Source organism: Vitis vinifera, chromosome 4, assembly GCF_030704535.1.
Source record: "Vitis vinifera cultivar Pinot Noir 40024 chromosome 4, ASM3070453v1".
Classification (NCBI taxonomy): Eukaryota; Viridiplantae; Streptophyta; class Magnoliopsida; order Vitales; family Vitaceae; genus Vitis; species Vitis vinifera.
The window spans coordinates 576,388-602,705 of record NC_081808.1 but is presented as its reverse complement, the minus strand read 5'-3'; the positions used below and the strand labels follow the sequence as shown (position 1 = coordinate 602,705).

The 26,318-nt window shown below is 32.7% G+C and overlaps 2 protein-coding genes across 4 annotated transcripts; one reads left to right on the top strand and one right to left on the bottom strand.

Moving 5' to 3' along the window:
- The first annotated feature begins 7,491 nt into the window (after positions 1-7,491).
- Positions 7,492-13,959, top strand: LOC100259526 (uncharacterized). 2 transcript variants are annotated; one of them, XM_002276150.3, is made up of 10 exons: positions 7,492-7,732; positions 8,745-8,920; positions 11,142-11,273; positions 11,353-11,403; positions 11,518-11,614; positions 12,473-12,519; positions 12,931-13,147; positions 13,265-13,394; positions 13,562-13,604; positions 13,810-13,959. In XM_002276150.3, exons 1-10 carry the CDS (start codon positions 7,594-7,596, stop codon positions 13,885-13,887), a joined length of 1,110 nt encoding a protein of 369 aa, XP_002276186.2. In that variant the 5' UTR covers positions 7,492-7,593; the 3' UTR covers positions 13,888-13,959. The 2 variants fall into 2 exon arrangements, with proteins under 2 accessions (XP_002276186.2, XP_059592113.1); XM_059736130.1 differs by having other exon boundaries at positions 7,593-7,732; positions 13,562-13,894.
- Positions 13,960-14,308: 349 nt separating this feature from the next.
- LOC100264697 (clathrin interactor EPSIN 1) lies at positions 14,309-22,307 on the bottom strand. Of its 2 annotated transcripts, none has more exons than XM_002276067.5 (12): positions 21,911-22,307; positions 21,755-21,843; positions 21,588-21,639; positions 20,189-20,268; positions 19,983-20,061; positions 19,769-19,852; positions 19,511-19,656; positions 19,145-19,402; positions 18,770-18,909; positions 18,394-18,590; positions 17,016-17,406; positions 14,309-14,727 (listed from the first exon to the last, which is right to left on the bottom strand). In XM_002276067.5, the coding sequence occupies exons 2-12, from the start codon at positions 21,793-21,795 to the stop codon at positions 14,498-14,500; spliced, it is 1,698 nt and encodes a 565-aa protein (XP_002276103.1). In that variant the 5' UTR covers positions 21,796-21,843; positions 21,911-22,307; the 3' UTR covers positions 14,309-14,497. The 2 variants fall into 2 exon arrangements, with proteins under 2 accessions (XP_002276103.1, XP_019074924.1); XM_019219379.2 differs by having other exon boundaries at positions 22,149-22,306.
- Between the last annotated feature and the right edge of the window lie 4,011 nt (positions 22,308-26,318).

Sequence of the window (26,318 nt, the reverse complement as noted above, 5' to 3'; positions counted from 1 at the left end):
TACAAAATATTTTGAGTAATAATTAAAAGAAAGACAAATACTTTTAAAATCTTTTTATTATACATAAATATAAGATTCATTTGGTAGTGATTTGAGGAAATACTTTTAGAATACGTTTGGAAATGATTTTATAAAATATTTCTAATATTTTTAACACTTAAATAATTAAAAAATCAAATATTATAAATATTAAAAGCATTTTTTATAATTACTAACAAACATGTTCTTAATATTTCTAATACTTAACAATTTTTATCATTCAAGTGCTAAAAACACTAAAAATACTTTATAAAATCACTTCCAAACATGCTCATAAATAACTTGGTGGAAAATAATCTAGGAAAACTATTTTTCTTTAATAATTTCTTACAAATTACTAATACCAATTTATTTTGAATAATTATGCAATTAATGTACTTATGGATCTAATGTGAAGTTTGGGCAACCATCTAGTTTTTCAAACACTATTTATTTGTTTTTGTTATTTGAAATTTGAATATGTTTAAATTACATCAAAAACCTAATCCACGCTTTTATTCTTTAAATTTCAAACAAAAGGAAAAAAAAAACTGTTTATATTAAAAAAGTCTAAAAATAATATTTTACTTAAAGTTCAATTTCAAAAGCAACATTAATATAGAGTACATAATAAAGGAGGAAAATTCATCGAGTTAAATTCATTTAAAGATAATTTTACGTTATGCTTCGTTCCAACAAAGTAATTAAAGAAAAAAATATTTAAAAATTATTTTTTCATATTTGGTTGTCATGTGAAAATGCAAAATAAATTAAATATAATTAAAATTAATTAAAATTTTATATATTTTCAAATTATTTCATCTTTATATTAATAAGTTAAAATAAATCAAATGAGTTTGAAATAACTGTAAAAATAATTTATTAACTTTAATATTATGTTTGATTTCAAAAAAAATTGAGGGAAAATATAAAGGAAAGAAAAATAAAATATAAATTTAAAATTAATAAATTATTTTTATATATTACTTTAAATGCATTTTACTTATTTTAACTCAACAATATAAAAATTAAATAATTTAAAAATATATAAATTTTAAACTAATTTTAATTACATCTTATTTTCTTTAATAATTCTCATAAATTGTCAACACATGAAAAAATTATTTTCAATAATCATTTTTTCTCATTCCTTAATATTATTTGACAACTACGTATAACTTAAATTCATATTTTATTTACATTCACTTTTTCTTTACTTCGGCGATTTTTCTTTATCCCTCAAATTTTACGGTAAGCAAACATACCCTTAATATTTGGTAATTATTGTAGATATTTTGTGGGGTTACTTAACCCAATAATTGTTTTTCCACTCATGTGATATTGGCCCTCGGAACCGTGGGGCCAAATAATGGAGAGGACAGCTCGAAGAGCACCAACCATAGTAGCATGGGTTTGGTTCGGGGCCTCTAATTGGTCTCACCCCACTTGTCGCAATCAACTTGTTTGATGTGTCTAATGGTAGAAGTGATTCGCCTATTCCCAAATCTCTTTCAATGGATATTCCGCACCAAAAGAAATACTACACAAATATTTTTAAATTCATAAAAATTATTACAAAAGTTTAAATAGAGTGGAGAAAGGTAAAAACTATGAAGACGTGTCATCAGACAAGTACACTTAAAGTTTATCCACTCAGCAATAAAAAATTCAGGACAGCTCAACTCTGAGATGGACTTTCCGTTTTTTATTATTATTTTAATGTTTCATAGAACCTTTGTTCCTGCTTAGGTGGATTTTTTAAATTCTTTATTTTTTATTTCTCTCGTGAATTCACTCCTTGTCTGATTAAAAAAAATTAAAATGAAAATATTTAAAACATGAGAAACAATAGTTTTGTAGTTTATAAAAATATATTTTTGAAATAATTATTCAAAATATTTATAAATATTTGTGTTGTTTTTATTTTGATATTTCAGTGTACTTTAACTTTCTATTTTTAAAAGTAAAGAGCTTGAATAAAAAAAATAGTTTTTAAACCTCTACGTAATCCCTGGAGATTACCGTAAAAAAAAATGTTTAGTTCTTGTCATAAATCCAGTCTAACAAAAGGAATTAACGATAAAGTTATAGGATCCTCGTGTTAAGAAAGGGGATTGTTAAATTTACAACAATACCCCTCATGGTTTTCTGCGAATGATTTCAAAATTTTGAGCCAAACATATTTTTAACTTAATACCGTTGTAGACCCCTTTGAAGAGCCAAGGGGTATTTAGTTTTTTTATATATATTAGAGGGGCTGGCAGCACCCGAGAGGTGTGTAGGGGACCCCTCTCCATGCGTGGGACCAGCTGCAAGGGATGTCATGTTGGAGTTTGAGGAACCCATACCTGCTGAGAGATGAACAGGGAAGCAGGTAATGGCTTGCCCGAGAAGGTAGGAATCGGCTGGAGAGAAAGAGATAGAAAAGAGATAGAAGAGTGGGTTTTCGGGGGGAGTTCTTTTGGGTTTTGAGGGGGAAACATTGTTTTTTTTTCATTAGGCGGGTTGCAGAAGGGCAGGCGACGGCTAAAAAAAAAAAGGGAGAACAGAGAGAGATTGTGATCTAGGGGAAAGGAGGCTACAGAGGGGGAAGAAGAAGTAGAGAATCTGGATACATAAGTCCCGTTGGAAGGGAAGTTTTTTTTTCAGGTGCGCGTACTAGACTACATATCTATTGTGGTTGATTTCACTAGTATTATGGTGATTGTGATATGAATGAACGATGCTTTTTTCTTCATATGCTACTTGATTGAGAGTGATTTAATTCCTCATAGCTTTCCTATTTGCGTCTGAGTCACATTCTTGGATCTCGTTTTCATCTCATTCTTCCCACCCGTTCATTGGATGCTTTGTTTTATTTTTCCTTTTTATGCTTGCTCCCTTCTCGTTTATACTCTGTTCTCGATAGTCATTTGTATCCTCAAGGGGAAAGGGTTTTTGAAGACGAGCAGCAGTTGGGAGATTTGAGGAGGAAGAAATCTGGAAAAAGAGAAAAGGAAAGAGGGGAAGATTATTTTGAGGGCGTTTTGAGGCTGGCGTTTAAGGATCTGAGGTTTTGGAAAAGAAGGGATTTTTTTCAGAGGAAGAGAGTGGAGGTCCGGATTTTTAGAAAGAAAAAAAAACCAAAGCTGAAAGGGGAGAGGGTGATATCTGGAGAGGAGAAAAACAAAGAAAAGGGAGATAGAGACAGTCTGAGGGAGACGAAAAAAAAAGTTGTGCTTGGGAGGAGCCTTTCCGAGAGAGAAAAGAATTGGGCGGCTGGGGGATTATAAGACAATGGGATGCTTTTTAAAAGTTTTTAATTCAAATTGTTTCACTAGCAAGGCATTTGGGTCCGTGCCTATTTTTTTACTTTGAGAAAAGCTCTCAAAGCCATTTATATATATCTTTTTATTATTCCTTTCTTGCATGGAAATCATAACATGGCAGAAGACTTTTTGGTGGGTTTGAATATTTATGTCCATTTTTCTTTCTTTTGCTTTTTGGCGAACACGTTTTCACAAATTGAATTCTTAAAACAACTTTCAAAATTTCAGTTTTTTTAATCACTTCAATCTTCAAATTAATTTTTCAAAAATTCTAATACCCAAATTTAATTTCTAAAATGTCATCTTAAAATAAATCTTTCAAACAAATTCTGATTTCCAAATTCAATTCCCAATTCCCAATTTCTTAAATTCTAATTTTTCGACTTTCAAACTTAATTTTCAATTTCCAAAATTCTAATTTATTTCAAATTTAATTCCCAAAATTCCAATTCTTAAATTTAATTCCCAAAATTCCAATTTTCAAATTTAATTCCCAAAGCTCCAATTTTCAAATAAATTCCAAAAATCCGATTTTCACGTGAACAATTTTAATTCTATTCCGTTTCTCAAACCTTATGTTTTCCTTGGTTTTACATAAGTGTGAATGCAATTTTCATAATTCCAGAATAATGGAATCTGTGATATTAATTCATGCAAAATAAATGGGCTTTGGTGGGGGCCCAACATATATGTTTTCCTTATGATTGACTGATTGTTTCTTTGATTTAATTGTCATGCGTGATTGATGTTATTCTGCTCTATGACATGCTCGGAATTATTCCTTAATTGTGCACTAACCTCACTTCTTGATAGCGCTTTATGGATCACTGCCCAGGTACGCATCCACATCCACTCTGGTCATTTTCTGCATGCATGTTTAGATTCTCACGTGTGCATGATCACTCTGAGTATCCATTGATTTCATCGTCCACTGCCATGATTGCTTCATTTTATTAGTAGAGACCCGACTTTAGGGGCTTAGAGGGGTGCTACGGTCTTTACCGTACCTTCCCGATAAGTAACCTGACCCCGAACCCGATCCGGTTTTTCGCAGACCATTTTTTCCAAACTAAGGAGTCACACTTAGGGTTTTTCTTTCTTATTTTGTTTACCCTTTAAAAATAAAACAAAAATAAGTGGCGACTCCAAGTCATTTTCAAATAATCAATAAAAATCATAATTTTCAAAATAAAAATCGAGCTCACCATCGAGTGGGAAACGCATTGAGCCGAAAATGCGGGGTCCACAACCGTGATTGACAATATTTTTACTAAGAATAAGTTTCTTATAACATTTTTTATACTTGTGAGATAAAAATTTTAACATATTAAAAATATTAGAAATATTTTATAAAATTATTGTTAAATACACTCTAAAAGTATTTTTAATGAAAGTGTTTTTAGGAGAATCATCTATCAAGTGTTTCTTTAAAAAATATTATAAATGATTTTTTAGATTTTTAAAATTGTTTCTTAAATTTTATCAAATACTTAGTTTTTTTTTCAAAAACATTTTATAGACTAAAAACACATGCTAAAATCATGATCAAATGGACTTTTAATTGTAATTTCTATCTTTTATCAAGGTAGCCATAGTTAGATTTGCAATGATACTTGCTTTTGATGCTCTTAAAGTAAAGCTTTTTCAATGTATTTTGGAGTATTCTTTGAATCGTCTCATTTTATTTTAATATAGTTTTGATATAAGGACAGGTTAGGAAGTTTTAAAAAATAATTTCATATTTTTAAAAGAAAAGAATAAAAAAAACAATTTCGATTATTAGAAAACAAACAATAAGGTATTTATGGCAAGCATATATTTACTTGTTCTTGATTGTTTTTGTTTATTTTTTAATGATTATTTAAAAAATTTATTACAAAAATATGAAAAATAATTGAAAATAAATATTCATATAAAAGTTATTCTTATTTTTTAAAATATAAAAAAATATGTTGAAACCATTTCAAGTTAGCAAATGACTTTTATTATACAAAATATTATATAACAATTTTTTAAAACAAAATAACTATTTTTTAAAATATTTCACCATCAAAACCTAAATGTAATTTGCTTTTATCATATGAAGGATGGTTAGATATCCAACAATGTTGTTTACAACACCCTTTGATAAAAGAATTTTAATCACGTGGTTGCCAAATACATCTTCTCACATTTTAGCATAACATCGAGGTAGGTGTGAATTGGAATGCATATTTCATCTGACTTTAGATCATTTATTTAATTGTCAATTTTACTTATTTGATGTGAAGACCTAATTTTGCTTAAAGATATGTCAATTTTAAGTTATTCTTGATAAGTATTCTCATTGTTTGCTATAAAAAAAGTCATCCAATAATATTAAGAGTACAGTAATGTTTTTAAAAAACATATTTAAGTTGAGAAGTGCTTTTAAAGATAAATAAAGTATTTGACAAAATTTATGAAACACTTTTAAAAAATCTAAAAATTCACTTATAATATTCTAAAAAGACACTTGATAAATAATTATTATAAAAACACTCAAATAGAAAACACTTCAATTAAAAATACTTGAAGTAAAAACATGCAATAATGACATGAGCTTGCAAGGTTATGGGTTTTCACCGTATTTTGGAAGCAATAACATAAGTCTCATATGCTAAATTTGGGGGAAAAAATTATTCTCTATTAAAAGGGGTTTTAAGTGAATTTTATAATATTTTTTTAGCCTATTTCATCATATTTTACTCTAATTTTGAAATGTCCCTTCATGTTAGGTAATCTTGTATTCTACAAAAAGCTACATCTCAATATTAGGCAATCTCAAAGGACTCTAAATGTATTTTAAAGGTAGTAACATTATTGTCCTTCAATAATTAATAAATTGAAAAAGATTACGAATTTCAAAAAGTGTAATTTTTTTTTAGTGAAATAATTTTTTTATGATACGAAAAAATAAAAATTAATTAAAAATTTATACATTTTCAAATTATTTAATATCATACATAAATATTAAAAATAAGTGAAACGAGTTTTAAATAATATATAAAAATAATTTATTAAATTTAAATATATTTTTTCTTCCCTCTTATTTTTCTTTCTATTTTATGTCATTTTCATTTTCCCTCAAAATTTTAATTTTAAAGTATTAGGGGATGTATTTAATTCCATTCTAATTCAATTTATAATATATTTAATAGAAATTTTTAAAAATATTTTTAATATTTGAATGATAAAATATTTTTAAGTGTTAAAAATATTTATTAAAATCATTGTAAAACGGAAAGTCAATTATATGTTGGGTAATCTCGCTTTTACAAAATAAATTGGCGTCACATCAGAGCATGACCTCCACTTAAGCGTCACGTGGACCCACGTGACCATGGTTGGCACAATATAGTCGGCATGCGTGTTTCACTTTCAAACTCAAGATCTTACTTTCGTGGAAAGCAAAGTGTTTTACAAAACACATTTTGAAAAACATTTTTCAATTATAGAATCCAAACTCGTCTTTTTCTCGATAATGTCTTTTTCATTTGATTCGATAAACGTCTATTATATTAGAACCGATTTCATAAATATTGAATCACAGGACTCAAGTTATCGGCCCTTGGACTCCGAATGTTTGATTTTTTTTTTAAATTTTTTTAATGAATATTATTAAAATGAATAAAGCAGTTAATTTCAACTACTTTTGTCAAAATATTTAATATTTTCAAAAAATTTTACTATCGGAATAATTGAACAAAAATTTTCAGATAAGATGAAGTGGAAAAATAAGTGCGACTTTGTTTTTTGATCATTTTATTATCTCGTTTAAAATTTAATTAGGTTTTGATAATTGTTGATGTTAATTTTTTCCTAATTATCCAAAGAAATGAATAATAAAATAAAAAAAAAGATAATTAAAAGCTTGTTTGGTTATTTGATTTAAAAATAGTTTTTTGCTTTTAAAAATAAAAAACTGTTTTTAAATTTTTTTAATATTATTTAATCGTTATTCTCTAAAAATAATTTTTATAAATAAAAAATAATAATTTTTAAAAAATAAATAGAAGCTGTTTTATGAAATTATTTTTAAGTTAAAAAATAAAAAATAATTTTTTAAAACAAATTTCAGAAAATATGTGCAGACCAATCCTAATATTTTCAGAAATAGTAAGTAGTGATTGTAAAGCCATGTTTTGAATTATTTTCAATCTTCAATTCTGGAAACCACCAAAACAATAAATTAGTAAAATAAAATAAAACAAATAAAACAAAAGGGAGAAAACACGATTTTAAAACCATGCCAAACACGCCCCTAAATGAAAATACATATGCCCAAAAGGGGGTTCAGAAGAAAATTGGTCTGTTTGGATGGTCCGATCACATGGCTTCACCTTCTCCGTCTCAACCTACATACATTCCTATGCCATCAGACCCAGGTCTTTTCTTTTTTTCCCTTTTTCATTTATTTTCAATTTACTGGGTGTTTTCCTTTCTGGGTTTTGCTATTATTTTGAGATTTTTATATTTGATTTGGGTTTATATGCATGTGATTTCATATAATTTTGATTAATGTGGTTGATCTTCGACATGGGTTTGTTCACGCTTCTTTGAAATTTGATTTTATGTTCATTTCGGAGCTGTTTGGTTGCCGAGAAACCGTGGGAAAAATGATCGAAAGTCATATTCTGAGTTCGAGAAACTTGCAGTTTCAATCGTTTGGCGCCCTAGAGAATTGATTGGGTTTCTCGAGTTAGCTTTTGGTTCCTGCGCAAACTGTCAATCTTTTTACTTTTCCTTTTTATTATTTTCAGTCTTTTTGGTAATAAATGGAGGTTTCTCCCTCTGTTTCAAAACTAAGAGTTCCAAGGGTTTTTGTTTGTCTCAGAAGTGACTAATTACTGTACTACATGAAATTTTGGTAATTCGGAATGTGGTACTTGTTGCTATTCCTCCACATGCCAAGAAATTAACTGGACAATTTCATTTTTCCTACATGACAACTTCATTTTTCCTAGTGCCAAGAAATGGAATGTAGTAGGTTTAGCTGTACAAGTGTTAGCTCTTCAGGTCCCCTCAGGTTCATATAGTTAAAAAACAGTAAGAAAACAGAATGGAGGAAATGGGCAAACTTAAGTTGCCCTAATATACCAAAACACATGCTTTGTTTCTTTTCTCTCTCTTCTCAGTTCTCGATTTTTTTTTCTGAATTTCATGTTATTCATGGTCACACATCACCTGGTGAAAAGGAACTGGGATTAATCAATTAGTCATGAATGGTTTTGTCTAATATTGTCATACAGAAAAACTAAATAGTTTTTTTTTTTTTTGTTCTTCTTCTGGGAGTATGCATTTCACTTGTATGACTTGTTTGCTTTTGTTTGAAAGCTACTTTTTTTGCGTTTATTTTTTGTGGTTTTTGTTTCTGTAAGAGTTCTTTGTATTTTGCAGGTGGCAAACCCATAGATCATGAAGGTCTCTTGCCACTGGTCCCTATCCACATTGTCACCCTTCCATCTCAACTTCCAATTGAATTCCTGGAGCCCTCTCCTGAAAGGAAATTGGTCATTGGTTTTGATTGTGAAGGTGTTGACCTATGTCGCCATGGAACACTTTGTATCATGCAGGTAATTGACTTTCTTGGACCATGTTAGCTCAGAGTCTCAGATGATAGAATTCTGTCTGCATGAAGAATTTTCCCCATTGAATTATGGAGTTTATTCATTCAACTTCAACTCTAATTCGACAAAGATGGAACCAAACATGAATTTTAGATGTCTGCATATTTCATCCACATGAAGGTTGATATTATTTTTGAAAAAGCATTTCATATTGATTAGCAAATATGTTATCAATTAAAAGAGAAAATCTAATCTTGAAACTCGACATTTCAAGGCTACATGATATGAAGATCAAAATGTTAATGAGTCCTAGTTTAATCTTTCCAATGTTATCCAAAAATTAATATCAAAGTGGAGTTTTCTTAAAAGTAGCATGAAAATATCTCTTTTTATATCCCTTTGTATAAGAACACTATAATAAATGTGTAGATTTATTCTAACTCCCATATAGTTAATAGATGACTCAATGAGAATTTGTTCCATTCTCATTTAGTTTTTTGGTAGTTTCATAAGCACTTCAATGACATTTCTAGTTTGGGTTCTAATTCTAATTCCTTCCATTTCATTTCCACCCTATTCTGATTTCCTTATACTCTTGTTCCAATTTCCTAAATATGCTTTTAATATACACTTTTTTGGGGCACTTTTTTGGCGTTTCTCTTATTAATATATGCTTACTTTACCTATCAAAAATAAATAAATAAAAAATCCTAAACACATTTTTTCTCTCTATCCACTCTTTGATCCATAAGCTGGTTACTAAGTCACAAATCCTGATGTAACATATGTCCTAATTCCTACTTGTTTTGTAATGGGTGAATGGGGCAAAGATTTGCATTTGGGGAAGATTTGTGGTGGGGGAAGCAATCTCTATGCTCTCAATCTCCAAATATTTTCAGAGTTGTGACAGCTAGAAATTGTTCCATTTCATCTATTCTTGACATCTTTTCCCCTTTTTCATGGAACCTTTACTCTCGTCGTAACCTCATTGACTTGGAGATAGATGACCTTGAAAGACTTATATCCTCTCTCACTTGTGTGTACTTGTCAAGTCTATCCTAGATAATGAGAGTTTGGTTATTATCTTCTTCAAGCTTATTTACAATAAAATCTTTCTTCTTAGCCATGTTCAATTTATCAACTCCAATTCATCTCTCTCTAACAAAATTCATATGGAAATCTAAAGCCTCATTTAAGGTCAAGGCCTTTGCTTGGCTAACAACTAACATTAAGGTCAACACCAATGACTTGTTAATGACAAGGTGACTTTAGAAAGCCCTTAGTCTTGGCTGTTGTACTATGTATGTATAGGGAGTGAAGAATTGATTGATGGTCTTTTTGCATATTATTTGTTGACCTTAGGGCTATGACAAAAGCTATTCAAACTAGTCAAATTGGATTAAACTCCTCATGAGTATATATGACATGATGACCATCTCCTTTAGGGGTTTAAGGAAGTACTATTAGAGGCAAAATTCTATGAAAAATCACTTGTCTCACACTAATTTGGATGGTATGATAGGAAAGAAAGGTAAGGACTTTTTAGGACAAGTGAAAGACTTAAGAGACATTATGTGACATAATTTATTTCTATTTCTCTTTTTGGGCCTCTACTACTACTAGTTTCAAGGGCACTACTCTCAATGTTATTCAGTCTGATTGAAATTTGGTATATTGATCATAAGGGTTAAAATAGCAACATAGGATCAATGATTCAGTTTGTTTTTGTGGGAGGTGTATTAACTCCTATGAGTGGTTGAGCCACTTTTCCTTGTATGGTTTCATGAAGTACTATATTGATGTACATGTCATCTTAGTATATCGGAGAAAGTTTATCCACCTCTTCTTTTGATGGGATTTTGCATATTTTGGAAGGATCCCTCATCCTTTACTTGCACTCTTAAATTCATATAAATGAATATTTTGTTTCTGATCAATAAGTTAAATGCATGTTCGTTTTTAACTTCTCGTCCACTAACCTATTTTGTGTCGTTGATTTGTATAAGATGGTTTCCTTTTCTGAATTTCATATAGCACTTATTTACTTTCAAATTTTCCTTTTGTTTTTTTATTCAAGACAGTATGTGGTAGTTTAGCTTGTTGACAGCTTTTCTGTTTTCAGCTTCTGTTCAAAATCTTTGTCAAATGTTTATCCAGTTCCTTATTACCTATTCTGTGTCATGAGATTTTCACTTTGATAATTATGAAAGATTTTTATCTTTGGCAGATTGCTTTTCCAGATGCTATTTATCTGGTTGATGCTATTCAGGGGGGAGAGATGCTTATGAAAGCCTGTAAGCCTGCACTTGAATCTAGTTACATCACAAAAGTTATTCACGATTGCAAACGAGATAGCGAGGTCTCTAATTGATTTTATTTACTTCTGCATGTCAGCACATACATTGTGGCAGTCTTTGAATCTTATTGTTATTTTGTAGGCATTGTATTTTCAATTTGGCATCAAGCTGCACAATGTTGTGGATACCCAAGTGAGCATCTTTAACAGGAACACCATGATATAATAAATGATAATGATTTGGACAGTTGGTCGTGATTGATGTATATCACTTCAGATACTACTTCGTAATTTCTTGTGCATGTAGATTGCCTATTCTCTAATAGAGGAGCAGGAAGGACGGAAAAGATTGGTGGATGACTACATATCATTTGTTGGCCTCCTAGCAGATCCACGCTATTGTGGTATTAATTCTTTCTTGGCATCCATTTGAAATTATTTGTGGTTCTTGCTTTGCTTCACTTTCTGGAATATAGATTATCAATGCTTGCTAAAGATTTTATCATTTTTTTTTCTAGTTTTCAATTGCAGTATTGATGTCTGTGATTTGATTGATGAAACCACTTGCTTTTGATGAAAGAAACAAAAAGGGGGAAGCAACTATAAACATGATATAAGGCCAATACTCATGATAAGATATATTGTATATTTTTCTTCTATAACTTATCCATGCTCTAGATTAATAAGGACCTATTTGACAATGTTTTCGAAAACAGTTATCAAAAAATAGTTTTTGAGAATAATTCTTAATTTTTTTGTAGGAACAAAATTCTATTTGGGAACCCAAATATGAAAATAGTTTTCTCTGCTTATTCTCCATGAAGAATATCATACGTTTTTATATAGTGTAAAAGTTTTCAAAGTATTCTTCGTATTTTCAATTGTTGCTTAGAACACTCTACAAAGAACAGCTGAAACACCTCAAATTTGTTATAAAAAAAACTTGTTTTTAGAACACATCCTTAAAAAACTGTTTTCTATCAAAAGTCAATCAAACATGTCCTTTGAGTTAAAGAACTGTTTCCAAGAACAGTTTTCAAATGGACCCTAATATCATCAACTGCTCTAATGCATTTACCATTGGTTCAATGCTCCTTATGTTGTTCTTTATTTCTCATGCTTTCTTGAGCTCCTTTACTAAACACCTATAGGAAAAACCTATGCTTCTTTACTATAAATGAGGCTCTGAACTACTCAATTGACCTGTACAAGTCGCACCCACCATTTTGGCTTTTATATTTACATTGAAGATTTGAATGCAGGTGTATCCTATCTTGAGAAGCAAGAAGTTCGTGACCTCTTAAGGCAGGTTTGTTCCTGTATCTCTTTTTTAATACGCTGATTGGCATTACTGGGTAGATAACTTCCTTGACTTTACCATTTGACAACTGATTATTGCTTGGGAACATTAAAGAGCATCTTTAAATTTTTTGTTTGAATTGATACTTCAACCAGTGCAGTTGCCAATTGCTGCTAGACTAGAGGCAGAACATTCAAGACAATTTCCACAGAATCCAACAACAGAAATTTAGAACCATTCCTAAATAATTGCTTTACAACAATTTTTTATGAAATGTTTTATGTGAATGTCTCTTCTATATATGGAACCATATAGATTTGTGTGTACAAATAATTGGACTTTGAGCAAATGCTCATATTGGCAAGATCCTCTAACCAGTGGTTTCTGAGGAATTGATAACCATCTTATCTGTCATCCCAGAACCCTGATTTTTGGACGCACAGACCCTTATCTGACCTGATGGTCCGGGCAGCTGCAGACGATGTACGTTTCCTTCTTTACATCTATCACAAGATGATGGAAAAATTGAATGAACGATCCTTATGGTATCTTGCTGTTCGTGGTGCACTGTATTGCCGATGTTTCTGCATCAATGATAATGATTATGCTGATTGGCCACCTCTCCCTCCCATTCCAGGTTTTTATGTTTTGGCTTTGAATTGTGTATCAGAGATGAACTGTGAATACATGTAAAAGTGGCTGTACAGTGTATACATCAGTTGTATACTAATTTAGCTGTGATTTATCCTTATAGATAACCTGATTGTAGAAGGAAATGCTCCAGAGGAAGAAATCCTCTCGGTTCTTCATGTTCCCCCTGGAAAAATGGGTCGTGTTATTGGAAGACGAGGAGCTTCCATTTTGTCAGTCAAGGAATCTTGCAAGTAATCTCTCTCTCTCCCCCCCCCTCTCTCCCTCTCTCCCTCTCTTTTTCTCCCCCACCCAATCTAAGCCTGAGTTGTTCCTCTTTCTCTCTCTCTCTCTCCATCTAATGTGAGCCTGAGTTGATATTTTTGGAGCTTCTTGACCTGACAAGCATGCTTTTTTGCAGTGCGGAGATTCTCATTGGAGGTGCCAAGGGCCCACCTGACAAGGTTAGTCTGTTAAATCTACACAAATTTGCAGAAGGACATTCTTTCTTCTATGTGACTTTACACAAACTTGATTATGAGGAGAGGCACAAATAACTCAAATTCTCTGCAAATTTTTGAGTTCCCATGTGTCCCAACTTTCCCAATTTGACATCTAACCCTTCCATTCGTAATTCCTAAATAGGCATTATATATTATGTTGGTGCAGGTGTTCATCATCGGACCGGTGAAGCAGGTGAGGAAAGCAGAAGCCATATTAAGGGGACGAATGCTGGAAATGTATTGAGGAAAAACTTGTAGTGCTTGTGTCTTAAATTATAACACTCTAAAAATAATAAACAGAAAGACTTGACAAATAGCCAGCTGTGCAAACTTCCCTGCCATCATTTACTATCCATTTGTACAGAAATGATGAACCAGTCAGGTTGATGAGCTGCTACTTCGTATCCCTGTTACCTACCATTACGTTTCTATTGAAGGTTGATGACTTGAAATCTTTGGAAAACACTCCAAACCAACTCTAGCATAAGAGGTCTTGAGCCTTTTGGCTTACTCTGAAACTTGAAAGAGACCTTCATGGATCGATCATCATCTACCTACCTGTAAATCCATTTGGTTTCAATATAAGACTGAATTTATGCATTTCAACTTCTGTGGTTTCATGATAAAATTTTGGTCACACATCAAATCGCAGATTTGTTCAAAGCTAAATGGAAATAAATGCAATCTTTTCATGGGAAACCAGGCAAAACAAGACAATTTTCAGATCTCCATATTGTATAGGTGCATATATTGACAACAAAGAAGCATTCCAATCTGCTCAAGACTTCGAATGAGAAAATGAATATAAGGAAAAATCAGATTGAAATAGGATAAATGAAAAAAAAAATATATTATTATTTCTTGAAGCCTCCGAATTGGTATTGCTGGCTGCCGAGACTTGAGAAGATGTCATCTCCACCAACTCCACCTGTTGGTGGAGATGTAAACCCAGATTTACCAAGACCGGAGCCAATACCCATGGCTTGTCCCATGGAAAACGAAGTTTGGGGTCCCTTCTCCCTTTCATCCGATCCATCACTCAATCCTCCCACAATGCCAACATCTGCTAGATTTATCTTCTTGGCTGCAAGTAGGGTTCAAATGACCACAATTAAAAGAGGAGGAAATATAAAAAATTAAATAAATAAAAAGCAATCTAAGTCTAATTTATTCATGTGAGCTCATGTTGGTGGAATCTGAAGGGCCATCATTTATTTTAAATGTGATTAATTTTTTATTTTTTATTTTATAACCGTGGATGTTCGGGCCAGCTTGTTAACAACCGGGTAAACCTTCAATGGCCCTGAGGGGACTCGAACTGGTGACCATTGGGGAGCAAACCCAAGGCCGGACCAACTGAGCTACCCCTCAGGGTTAAATGTGATTAAATTTTTTGGGTAAAAGAGGGTGGCATTTAGGCAGATTCTTGAAAAGATCCACACACAATAGATTTGTACAGTCAGAATGACAGGCAGGTGTTTCAATGCAATCCCTCACAGGTGATGGCAAGGATATTTAGGGTAGGAATACTTTTGGAAATGGTTTTGTTTTCATTGTCATTTAAGCAACTGATGGAAGCCTTTCATCTATTATACATTCGAAGCAGATAAATAAATCTAACCATAATACTTCCTAAATTTGTTTCACAAAGAGGATGATAGAATACAAGATACAATATAAACAGTGTGTGTACCAAGGTCCCACATACAAGTACATACATATGGGCATGCAGACCTATCAGTCCTATCCTCCTTAAAAATAACAACATTCTATAATGAAAGAGAACTAAAATCTAACAAATAAATCGTTGCCACCTTAGATGTGACTATATGCCATGATGCACGGGTCCTTAGGTATGAGTGTTGGGTGTGAGTATGTGTCTAAGTATCTAATCCTTCACAACTCAAATTCTGAAATACGGGGGTACTCAGCTAAAAATGGTCCAAAAAAGGGCTACAGGTATTGGGATATAGCATAATAAAAGAAAATTCAACTAAAAATAAATTAGAAGTGAAGGTATCATTTTTAAAAGTTCCCTCTTTTCCCTTTAACCCTTTTTTTTCTCCTTTTATCCCTAAATATTCTTACAAAAATGCACTTTTCAGCTTACTCTTTTTTTTCCCTCTCTAATGTAATTATTACTAAGTTGAAAGAATAAAAGGATATCAATGAGAAAGATCAAATAACCATACCCAAAGTAAAATAGGAGTATCCAACAAGCATCCCATACCCACACGAATGTCATGTCATGTTGACATGGGTACATTGAGTGAAATTGAAGGATCTGGGTGTCATAGACTATATGGTTCAATTTTTATTGGAAATCATGTTTCAACATATGATATTGTACATGGTGGAAAATTGAAAGGAAAAAAAAAAAGAGAGAGAGAGAGAGAGCATCAGAGATGTCATTGTCACCTAATTGGATGCCCAAATGCAATGGAGATGTTCCCAATGAGATGCCCAAACTAATTTGAGGCCAATGAATTTCTAAATTAAGACCTGATTAAGGCCTCATTTGTGGTGGATCCTATATTGCTCAAACATATTGGTCCTTGAGAAGCCATCCTCAAAAGACGTGACAAAAGAAAACAAATGGATAAGACCAAAAGAAGAGTCTAGCACTACATGAAAACACATCAGAAATCCAAGCATCTTTAACCATACAAGGCATCTTGATGTAGGACAACTCTAGGATGGTTGCCTATACTCAAGTAGGTGGATTAGGGTTTTTATTTTTTAGGGTGTAAATAGAGGAATAAGGAATAAAGTTTATGGAAGAGAAAAATAAAATATAAAAAAATTGAGAAAAAGAAGATACAATGAAGAAGAGATGGAAACCTTAGAGTCTTAGAGTCTCACTAAAGTCTTCTAGGAAGGAGTCTCACCTAGTAAAAGAAAATCAATAGAGTCTCACCATTGAGAATTGTAATACTTGTAATAAAAAAAACATAATATTATTTGTATCAATCAATTCATTACTTTGATTTACATCGATTAACCTTATTTATAAGCTTCTCTAAGAAATCCAAAGTTTACTAGGATTCTAATAACCTGTTATGACTTTAATTCTAATTATCTTATAACCTAATTAGCTAATCCTACTTTGACTCCAACAAATACTAATCCTAATTTAATTCCAATTGATACTAATTCTAATTTAATTCCAAGTAATCTTAATCCTACTTAAAGTTTATTTATGTCTTTCCTTTCCTTCTTGAATAGACTTTGATTTCCCCTCATCACATATGGAGTCCCAAACTCATGCATCAAATAAAAACTAAAACAGTATGATAAATGTGAAGATGTAAAACATGCAAATGAATTATGGTACAGAAAAGGGATTATAGAAATTCAGAGATAAGGACTTACGTGCGGATATATTAAGATCAATCAGTCCACGGCTCAGTGAATCTGCCCAAATTCCAGATTTAACCTGGAAAGCATCCTTCTTGGGTGGAGGTTGAAATTCTGCAGAGGATTTTCCATTCAAATTGTTAAGGTTGCCATCATTTGCAGGACTTTGTGTAGGCTCTGTAGATGCAGAGTTGGTATGGGAAGTGAATGAACCAAAAAGATCTGATCCATCAAAACTGTTTAGTGGAACTGCAGCAAATGGATCAACAATGTCGGGGCTGGCTGTGTCAGATTTTTGAGACTTGGTTTCTGATTGCACAACTGGATCAGGGGCAGCAAAAAAGTCAAATGCTGGAGGATTCGCAGAAGGACCAGCAGGTTGAGACCCAAATAGATCAACCTTCGCCTGCTCAATTAGCCATGATAAATTATTAGCACAGAAGGACAAAAATTGAGCACATACCGTGGAAAAAATATAAACTGAATCCATATAAGTTTTAAATGATGATTATTAGATGCCCCCGGAAATTCAAAATGATGGGCAATGGTTTTCTAAGTAGCTATTTTATAGTATAATGCATATTGCATAGGAAAATAGATGGAAAATTCTAAAAATTTTAAGTAATGCCCTTCGACATTTGGGAAACAACAAAGAATCATTCTATTAACTGATTTGAGACACAGAGAAATGCCAATGGTGTTGGAAGTAGATATTTCATAGTGCAATACATGTTGGATATGAAAATAGAAGGAAAGTCATAAACTTTCAAAGCAATGCCATTTTGACATATGGGAAATAACAAAGAACCATTTCTAGAGAGAGAGCGAGCATTTGATAAGAAAACTGACTGCAAACCATAACATTTTAAGTAATGCCTTTTTGACAAATGGGAAAAAACATAGAACCATTTCTACTGAGAGAAAGAGTGAGTGAGAGAGAGAGAGAGAGAGAGAGAGAAAGAGAGAGAGAAAGAGAGAGAGAGAGGGAGAGTCTGCAATTCCTTTGGAGAAACATTTTATCATTTCTCATTGTTTAATTAGATAGGCATCATTAACAAACACTTTGGAGAAACATTTCTTAATTATGCAAAAACAGCATTAATATTTGCTCCTAAAAATGAGAAAAATATTTCCAGGACATTGTAGAATTCATATAAATTATGTACTCAGTCACCCATTGCTGAAAAACCGAAACCATATAAAAATAGTGAACAATAATCTTTATCATGCATGCACATGTCCACATGTTTGCGCAGGACTGTGAAGGGAATGCCAATCTTCTCACCAAACTAGTAGAATGCAGAATAGAAATCTCCATTCCCAGACTGGTAGAGATTTTAAATTAGCACATTTTTTACAGAACTTTCAGAAACTGAGGTGAAGAAGCATCTACCTCAACCTGAGAACTAGAACCTTCTTCTACATGAGGTGGCGCTGAAACAAAAGTTGCATCTGCAAACAGATCAGGCTCTGCAGAATTGCTGTTGATGGCAGACATTTCTGTGGGAACAGGTGCCGGTGCATCCATGAGGTCACCAATCAAACTTTGCCCAAACAGGTCTGGTTGGTTAATGTTTCCAGCAGTGGTCTCTGTTTTACAAATATAATAGATAAAAAGCAGACAATTATCAAATAGCAACAAAAAAAACAAAATTATTTACTTAATGTCTCCACAAATATTAATATCTCTGCATATGTGCACTACCTTTTCTTTTACAAAGTACATAAATATACTAGAACTTCAAAATACATCATTTTAGAATCCTTACTGGTACTGGAAGTTCCCCGGGGATCAAAGTCATCAAAATCATCTTCATCATTAATTGAAGGCACACTTGAACTGTGGGAGGGAATTGACCCGTACTTGTCAGAGTAATTTGCCTTTGTTGACAAAGTATCTTTATCCTTGCTGAACAAAGAATATTCATAAACTAGGAAAATAGCAAGAAATTGAAAGATAACAGAGGTAATGCTATATTATCTATATTAACAAGAAAATGAACCCGTTCCTGCAACTCTTTTTGGCGTCAACAAGTAAATTTAACCAGTGTTTACCAACTATGAACAGCATGTTCAAATTTCATAATATACATGTGGTGAAATTTACAATCTGTGACCTATATGCATGAAAGAAAAACCCTAACCTGCTATAGCGTGCAGATCCCTTTTTAAAGGTGTTCCCTTCATTCTCACTGGTAACCCCTTGACGTGACTTAGCAGAAGTATCCTCGTCGACCTTTTCTTCATCAAACCGATCCCTGTCTTTATAACTATCCCTAAATGAATCATTTTCTCGTTTGCTACTCATACCTCCATGCTGATCAGCACTCTGAAAGCTGCTGCTGCCATATGGGGCTGAACTAGACTTGTATGTCACTCCAGATGAGGAAAGTCCAAAGAACCTAAAGATAGCATCATTCGACAGTTTATTCATGGACAAATAATCCAAAAACAGAATGCGAAGAAGTTTAACTAAACAGATAATCTGAATTCTTGAAGCACAAACTTACTTGTCGCGGTTTGCAGCAGCTTTATTTCTAACTTCTTGTATTTTTTCTTTGTTATTCAAAAGAGCCACAATGGTTTCAGCCTTCTTCCTCACATTGATTCCAACATCCTTCCCATTTGGTTCAACATACTCAAATCCTGAAAGTGACTTCACAAGAAGAACAGAGGAAACATGTTGGAAACAATTTTTCAACCTTATTTTAGTCATTGCTAAGAATTGTATGGGCAAAGTTCACAGAATAGTAGAGAAGAATTCATACTGAGATTTGGAAAGTGTGTTCAATTATATCATCAACAGCACGTTCAGATCCATTAGCCACCAAATACTCTATAACAGCCAGTGACTGAGACAGAAAATGATATCATAAATTGAGGGCATGGAAGAGGCCAAACACAATATAACCCTATAAGGTGGGGAATGATGGCGAAGCTTCTAAATGAAAATGGATATTTTGAAAATAACAGCAGATATACCTTATAGACATGGCGCCAGTCTCGGCCAGAATCACTTAATCTTGTCCACAGAACATTCATAACCATCTGACATTCAGTGCTGGAACATACAACATTTCAGGTATGCAAACAAAAAGCAAAACATTTTTTCTTTCTGAGAATAATATTGGGAGAAAAAAAAAAGAGAATAAAATGAGAAAGAAAGTATGCAATAGGTTAGAAATTACAATTTTTTAGTGGCCTGAGCTATTTCTGCCAGGGCAGAGCCATGAGGGCCCCAAGGTTCATTGTCGGTTGCATCCAGTACCTGTTTGAGGGTCAAATTGATAAAGTTACCGATTGAATATATTCAACAGGTCTGATCTACACGAGTTATGTAAAGCATCCACACAAAATGCACTTATATTATGATGTTAAAGCCTACAGCTAAACCCCAGATCAGAGGACATCAGGACATGGTCATCATCTAATACCTTTTTACTACTATCCTCTTCCTGGCCGTTAAGGTGTATGAGGCGTGTTAGCTACATGGAAAAATACAGTCTGGAATACACACACTCTAGCGATACACCAATGAAAGGGAAGTGGTTATAAGCAATATACTAGATTGGTTTTGAACATTCCCTCAATTCATCCTATGAACTTGATGAAGGACCCCATGTTATCTTTCACAAAATAATGAACTAACACAAATTTGAGGGTTATATAATTGGAATCCTCTTAAATTTGCATTTGAATGTCTCTTCCCACCACCTCAACTGATACCTCTTTGCCATTCCTCCTGTCTCAGCAGATCATTGATAGAACTGCATTCATATTGCGCTCTAGCCACTAAAACAATTCTATGCCATTTAAAAACGCTATTCAGAGTAACATACCAGTAACTCAAGAGTCTCCCCCCAATTTTAAATGAAAATTAAATAAGAAGAAAATGAGGTGATTGTCAAACTGCCATTAATTCCTACACTGTTCCTATTACATCAATTTTGTAGATGGTCTCTATGCAAATCAATGGATGATTACATTTTCTTACCTAAATCCCCTATTCAAACTCTACACACTCATACCCATGTACAAACCCAATCTTGATGAAGGCAGCCACCCATTCAACACAATCCTAATCCTTTACTAGCAAACCAGCCGACACTCTTGAACAATCTATTTGAAAGAAATATCAAAATGTCCTTCAATTATTTGACTGTAAAACAAGGAATTAAAACTTCTATTGAGCAAACAAGCAGTGAAAAAAGGTTTCACGTTCCACACATGCACCTAAATACGGCAAGCATCAAATGTCACTATCCCGTATTCCTCGCACCACCCACCCAATCCCCCTCCTCTCAAAAACCAAGAAAAAAAAAAGAAAAAAAAAAAGAGAGAGACAAAAATCAACCAATTACGAGGGAAAACACACACCTAGACTTCGTTTGATTGAAGAGAGAAAAGACAACTTTGAATGTTAGATTTATCAACTAAGCGTAATACACCTCATTTGCTGTAATTGAGGAGGACTGTCAAATTATTTAGAAACCAAATCAACACAATCAGATTTAAAACTCAATTTTCTTTTCCATTCCTTCAGTTTTCCCGGCAACCAAACGGACAAATAGAAAAATAAAATTTTACCTTCTGCTCGATCTCTGGAACCTTCAAAACCTTCAGATTCACCTCCCTCTTTCTGCCCCAAGAGAATAGAGATTAAATCAAATTGAATCGAATCAAATTAAAATCTTATTCACTCGAAAGAGCACATTGCTAAATCTAAGAAAATGAAAATCGCATTCGGAGCTCACATTTCTCGGACCGTCTGATCGAAGACTTTCATGAAATCCATGGCGGATCTGCAACGGAGTGGATCGAATTGGTGGAATTGATGATGGATCTGCACGAATTGTAGGGTTTAGAAATGTAGGATAAGGAAATTCATTGAGAAAAACCAAGAGGAGAACCTGGAGAAGCAGAGAAGGAGGCTTCCAGTAGAGAAACGGAGAAGTGTAGATCCACAGAAAGGCTGTGAATCAATGGCTGGTGTGGATTTAATATGAGAGAGAAGATACTACTATACAACTATACACGCTCGTGAAAAAACACTTTTTGAAATTGTTTTCTAAAATTGCTTTCATTGTTGCGCGTATTTATCTTTATCCTTATTTTAAAAATATTGACAACCAAATTTTCCAGACATACCTATAATTCGGTGTAGTTCTGTCAAGACCGTGTTTGGGAATGATTTCAGAATGTTAGGAGTGTTTTGAAATATTTGGAAGCAAGTAAGTTATTTAACAATCTTTTGAAAATCGCTTTCAAAATCGACAAACGACAATTATTTGGGAAATGATTGTTTCTAATCACTTTGTTATAACATATTATTTAAAATACTATAGAAGGTTTTATTATTAATAAAATAAAAAATAAATTTAAAATTAATAAATTATTTTTATACCCTCCTTCAAATCATTTTTCTTATTTAATTATTTAATATAAAAATAAAATAATTTAAATGTATATAAATTTTTATTAATTTTAATTATATTTGACTTTTTTCATATTTTTTTAAATAAAACAAAACATGATAACGTTTTTTTTAAATAATTTTTTCCTTTTTTTAATACTTAAAAATTATTTTTAAGTATTTTGTGAAAATAATGTTTGTACATAAGAGTTATTCTAATTAAGTTTTGATAATAATAAAACATAATTAAGTGTACTAATGATTTTAAATCAAGTTAAGTTTTAAGGTTATAACGAGAAAATCAAAAGAAAATGACAAATTCACTTAAAAGTTTCAAGGAAAATTAAATCAATGATGCATGAATACTTATTAAACTTAAGATGAATACTTTAGGTGTACTTAGGATTTAAACTTGTTCACGCGTTTCTTCGTACTCAATTTTTTTTATTAGCTTACTTAAACAGTCATATTTTTATCTGAATATGAGCATAGATCCAAAGATCTTAGGCAAAACTCTCCAAAATTGAGTTACACATGCTCCTAAAGACTATGTCTAAGTGTTAAAAAAAAACTTTTGAAAGGAAAAATATGGTTTTTGAGCCTAAAAGGTTCAATTGATTACCCTTTCGATGGAGGGCTAGTTGAATTTTAGGAAGGACAAATAATCACTTCTTGTGTATTTATTGTTTGATGGTTAATGAACTGATCAAATAGAAACTCGATTGATTGAAGCTAGTTTATATTTTTTTTTTTAGATATTAGAGGTTGAAATTTTATAAATGGAAAGCTCTTATACATTTATTGATAAAAGAAAATTTGTATTGAATTCCTTATCCATCATTTTCTCTTATTCAAAGCTCTTATTTGTTTGTACATTAATCATTCATGTGCAAATCGGTCTTAGTACATCCCTTATATTCATCATAATTTTTTTTGTACTTGTTCACTTATTTAGGCAGGAATGAGTGAGGTTTAACCTTCATTATATTGAGAAAAATTGAGTGTCAAAACTTCTAGTTGGAATTGAACTTTAAAGAGTGGTTGTAAAAGTCTATTGTGTTATATATCTTTGATCTCCATTATCACCAAAACATATGCAATATATATTTATCAATTCATTTAGAACATGCATTTATTCACATGGAACATACCCGAATCCATTTCTAATTTTTGGTTGAAGATGTATGGATCTTCTAAGGCTGAGGAGGGGAACCATCGTCACTGGATTCTCTCTGGAAATGGGAAGCGGGAGAGATTAGGGTTCTGTTCTATTCAAAGATGTGATATTACAAAATGAACAGACCATTGACCTTTTATACCCTCCTGCCTTAGGGACCATACCCATTGGGCTATTGGGCCTCACGAGTCTTAGGTCCATCATCTAAGGCTCGTGATGGCGTTTGGGCTCTACACATAGGTGGCCCATACTCTTGAACAAACAGAAAACAAATAGAAAGAGGTGAATAGCTTAGTCGTGAATTATTGTTAGATATGTGAGTCCATATCTTAACAATCTCCCACTTGGACCACATATATTACAAAACAATGTTCATGATAGTACTTTATTGAGCTCATCTTGCTATTCTATCTTAATATCCTTAAACAATCCGGTCTACTAATTATGTTAACATAGGATTAAAACGGTCTTCATTAATCATAATTTAACTAGACCCATCAATGATCACAACATTAACAAAAATTAGCAACACGGATCAAGTATGGATGTGTAGCATGGAAATTACACAGAATGTGATATTTAATATGTCTATTTCCAATTGGTCCTAATTTATGACTAAAAATAATCAAATTCCACTTTCAACACTTGATGCTAAATTGCTTCTAAAAGTCATCATTTTAATTCAGAGTATTCAAACACAATAGTCTTTTAAAAACAAAGTGTGTACAGATAACATAACATAATATCACATCAAGAAAACAAACACAAAATCTAAATACAAACTCCCACTATACTAGCACATCATCAATGTGTACAACACCCATATGTGTGACATGCTCATGATATACTTTGGGTGGCAAACCCTTAGTGAGTGGATCCGCAATCATGGAGTTTATGCTTATGTGTTCAATCGATACTTGAAGACTCTGAACTCTTTCTTTCACAACCAAGAACTTGATGTCAATGTGTTTGGACTTTGACGAACTTCGATTGTTCTTAGAATACAATTATGCGGCTTTATTATCACAGTTGATTCTCAATAGTTTCTCAATAGTTTCTCAATCCCATCAACAATTCACAACCGAGTGATAAAATTTTGCAGCCATATCCCATGGTTTGATGCCTCATAGCAAGCTATGAATTTTGCCTCCATGGTGGAAGAAGCAATAAGTGTTTGTTTAACACTTTTTCATGAAACTACTCCTCTAGCCAACATGAAGATATAGCCTGAAGTGGATCTCCTGCTGTCAAGACATCCCGTGAAATTGGAGTCTGAATATCCCACGATCTCTAAATGACTGGATCTACGGTATGTGAGCATATAATCTTTAGTTCTTTGTAAAAATCGCATAACCCATTTTGCCTTTTTCCAATGATCCATACTTGGGTTACTCAAATATCTGCCTAACATTCCAACAATGTACACAATATCCGAACGCGTACAAACTTGTACATACATGAGACTTCTTATTGCCGAGGCATAGGGAAACTTTTCCATATCCTTCTTTTCAAGTTCATTTTTCGGACATTGGTGCAAACTAAATTTATCGCCTTTTGCCATAGGCGTGTCTCCTGGTGCACAATTGCTCATGCCAAATCTACTTAAAACTTTATCGATGTAGGCCTTTTGTGATAGCCTAAGTATACCTCTTGAACGATCCCTATAGATCTGTATACCCAACACAAAAGATGCATCACCAATATCTTTCATATCAAATTTACTAGACAGAAATCGCTTGGTTTCATGCAAAAGTCTCACATCACTACTTGCAATAGAATATCATCAACATATAGCACCAAGATAATGAATTTGCTCCCACTGAACTTGAGGTATATTCATTGATCAACGGTGTTCTCCTTAAAACCAAGCGAAGTGATCACTTGATCAAACTTTCGGTACCATTGTCGGGATGCTTACTTTAAACCATATATGGACCTTTTTAATCTGCATACAAGTTGCTTTGAATCATTAGACTTAAAGTTCTCTGGTTGCACCATATATATTGTTTCATCAATGTTACCATTAAGAAACGCAGTTTTAACGTTCATTTGATGCAGCTCTAAATCATAACGAGCTACAAGTGTCATGATGATTCTAAAGGAGTCCTTTGGCGAAAACGATGAAAAGGTCTCCTTATAATCAATGTCTTCCTTTTGAGTGAAACCCTTTGCGACTAGGCGCGCCTTATACCTAACAATATTGCCTTTTGAATCCCGTTTAGTCTTAAAAATCCATTTACAACCAATCGGTTTTACACCTTCAGGCAACTCTACTAGGTCCCAAACACCATTGTCTTTCATTGATTTCATTTCTTCCTTCATGGCTTCTATCCACTTTTCAGAGTTAGAACTTTGTTTGACTTGACTAACTGAAATTGGATCGTCTTCCAAACCCATGTCAAACTCATGTTTTTGGAGATGTACAACATAATCATCTGAAATTGTACTTCTCTGTTCTCTAGTGGATCTCCTCAGTGGCACTTGTACTTGAGGTTCTTGAGGTTGTTGAGTTACCGCTTCATGAACTTGAATCGGTTCCATAACTTGAGCAGGAGGAACTTCAGGTATGTCTTGAATTTTTGTTATCGACTGTACATTCTGAATAGTACTCTGAGACCCATACGATTTTTATTTATTTATTTATTTTTTATTAAACTATGCCATAAAATAGGATCCATGTGAGACCCATGACTACATTTGCAAGGACTCACATATCTAACATATTGGA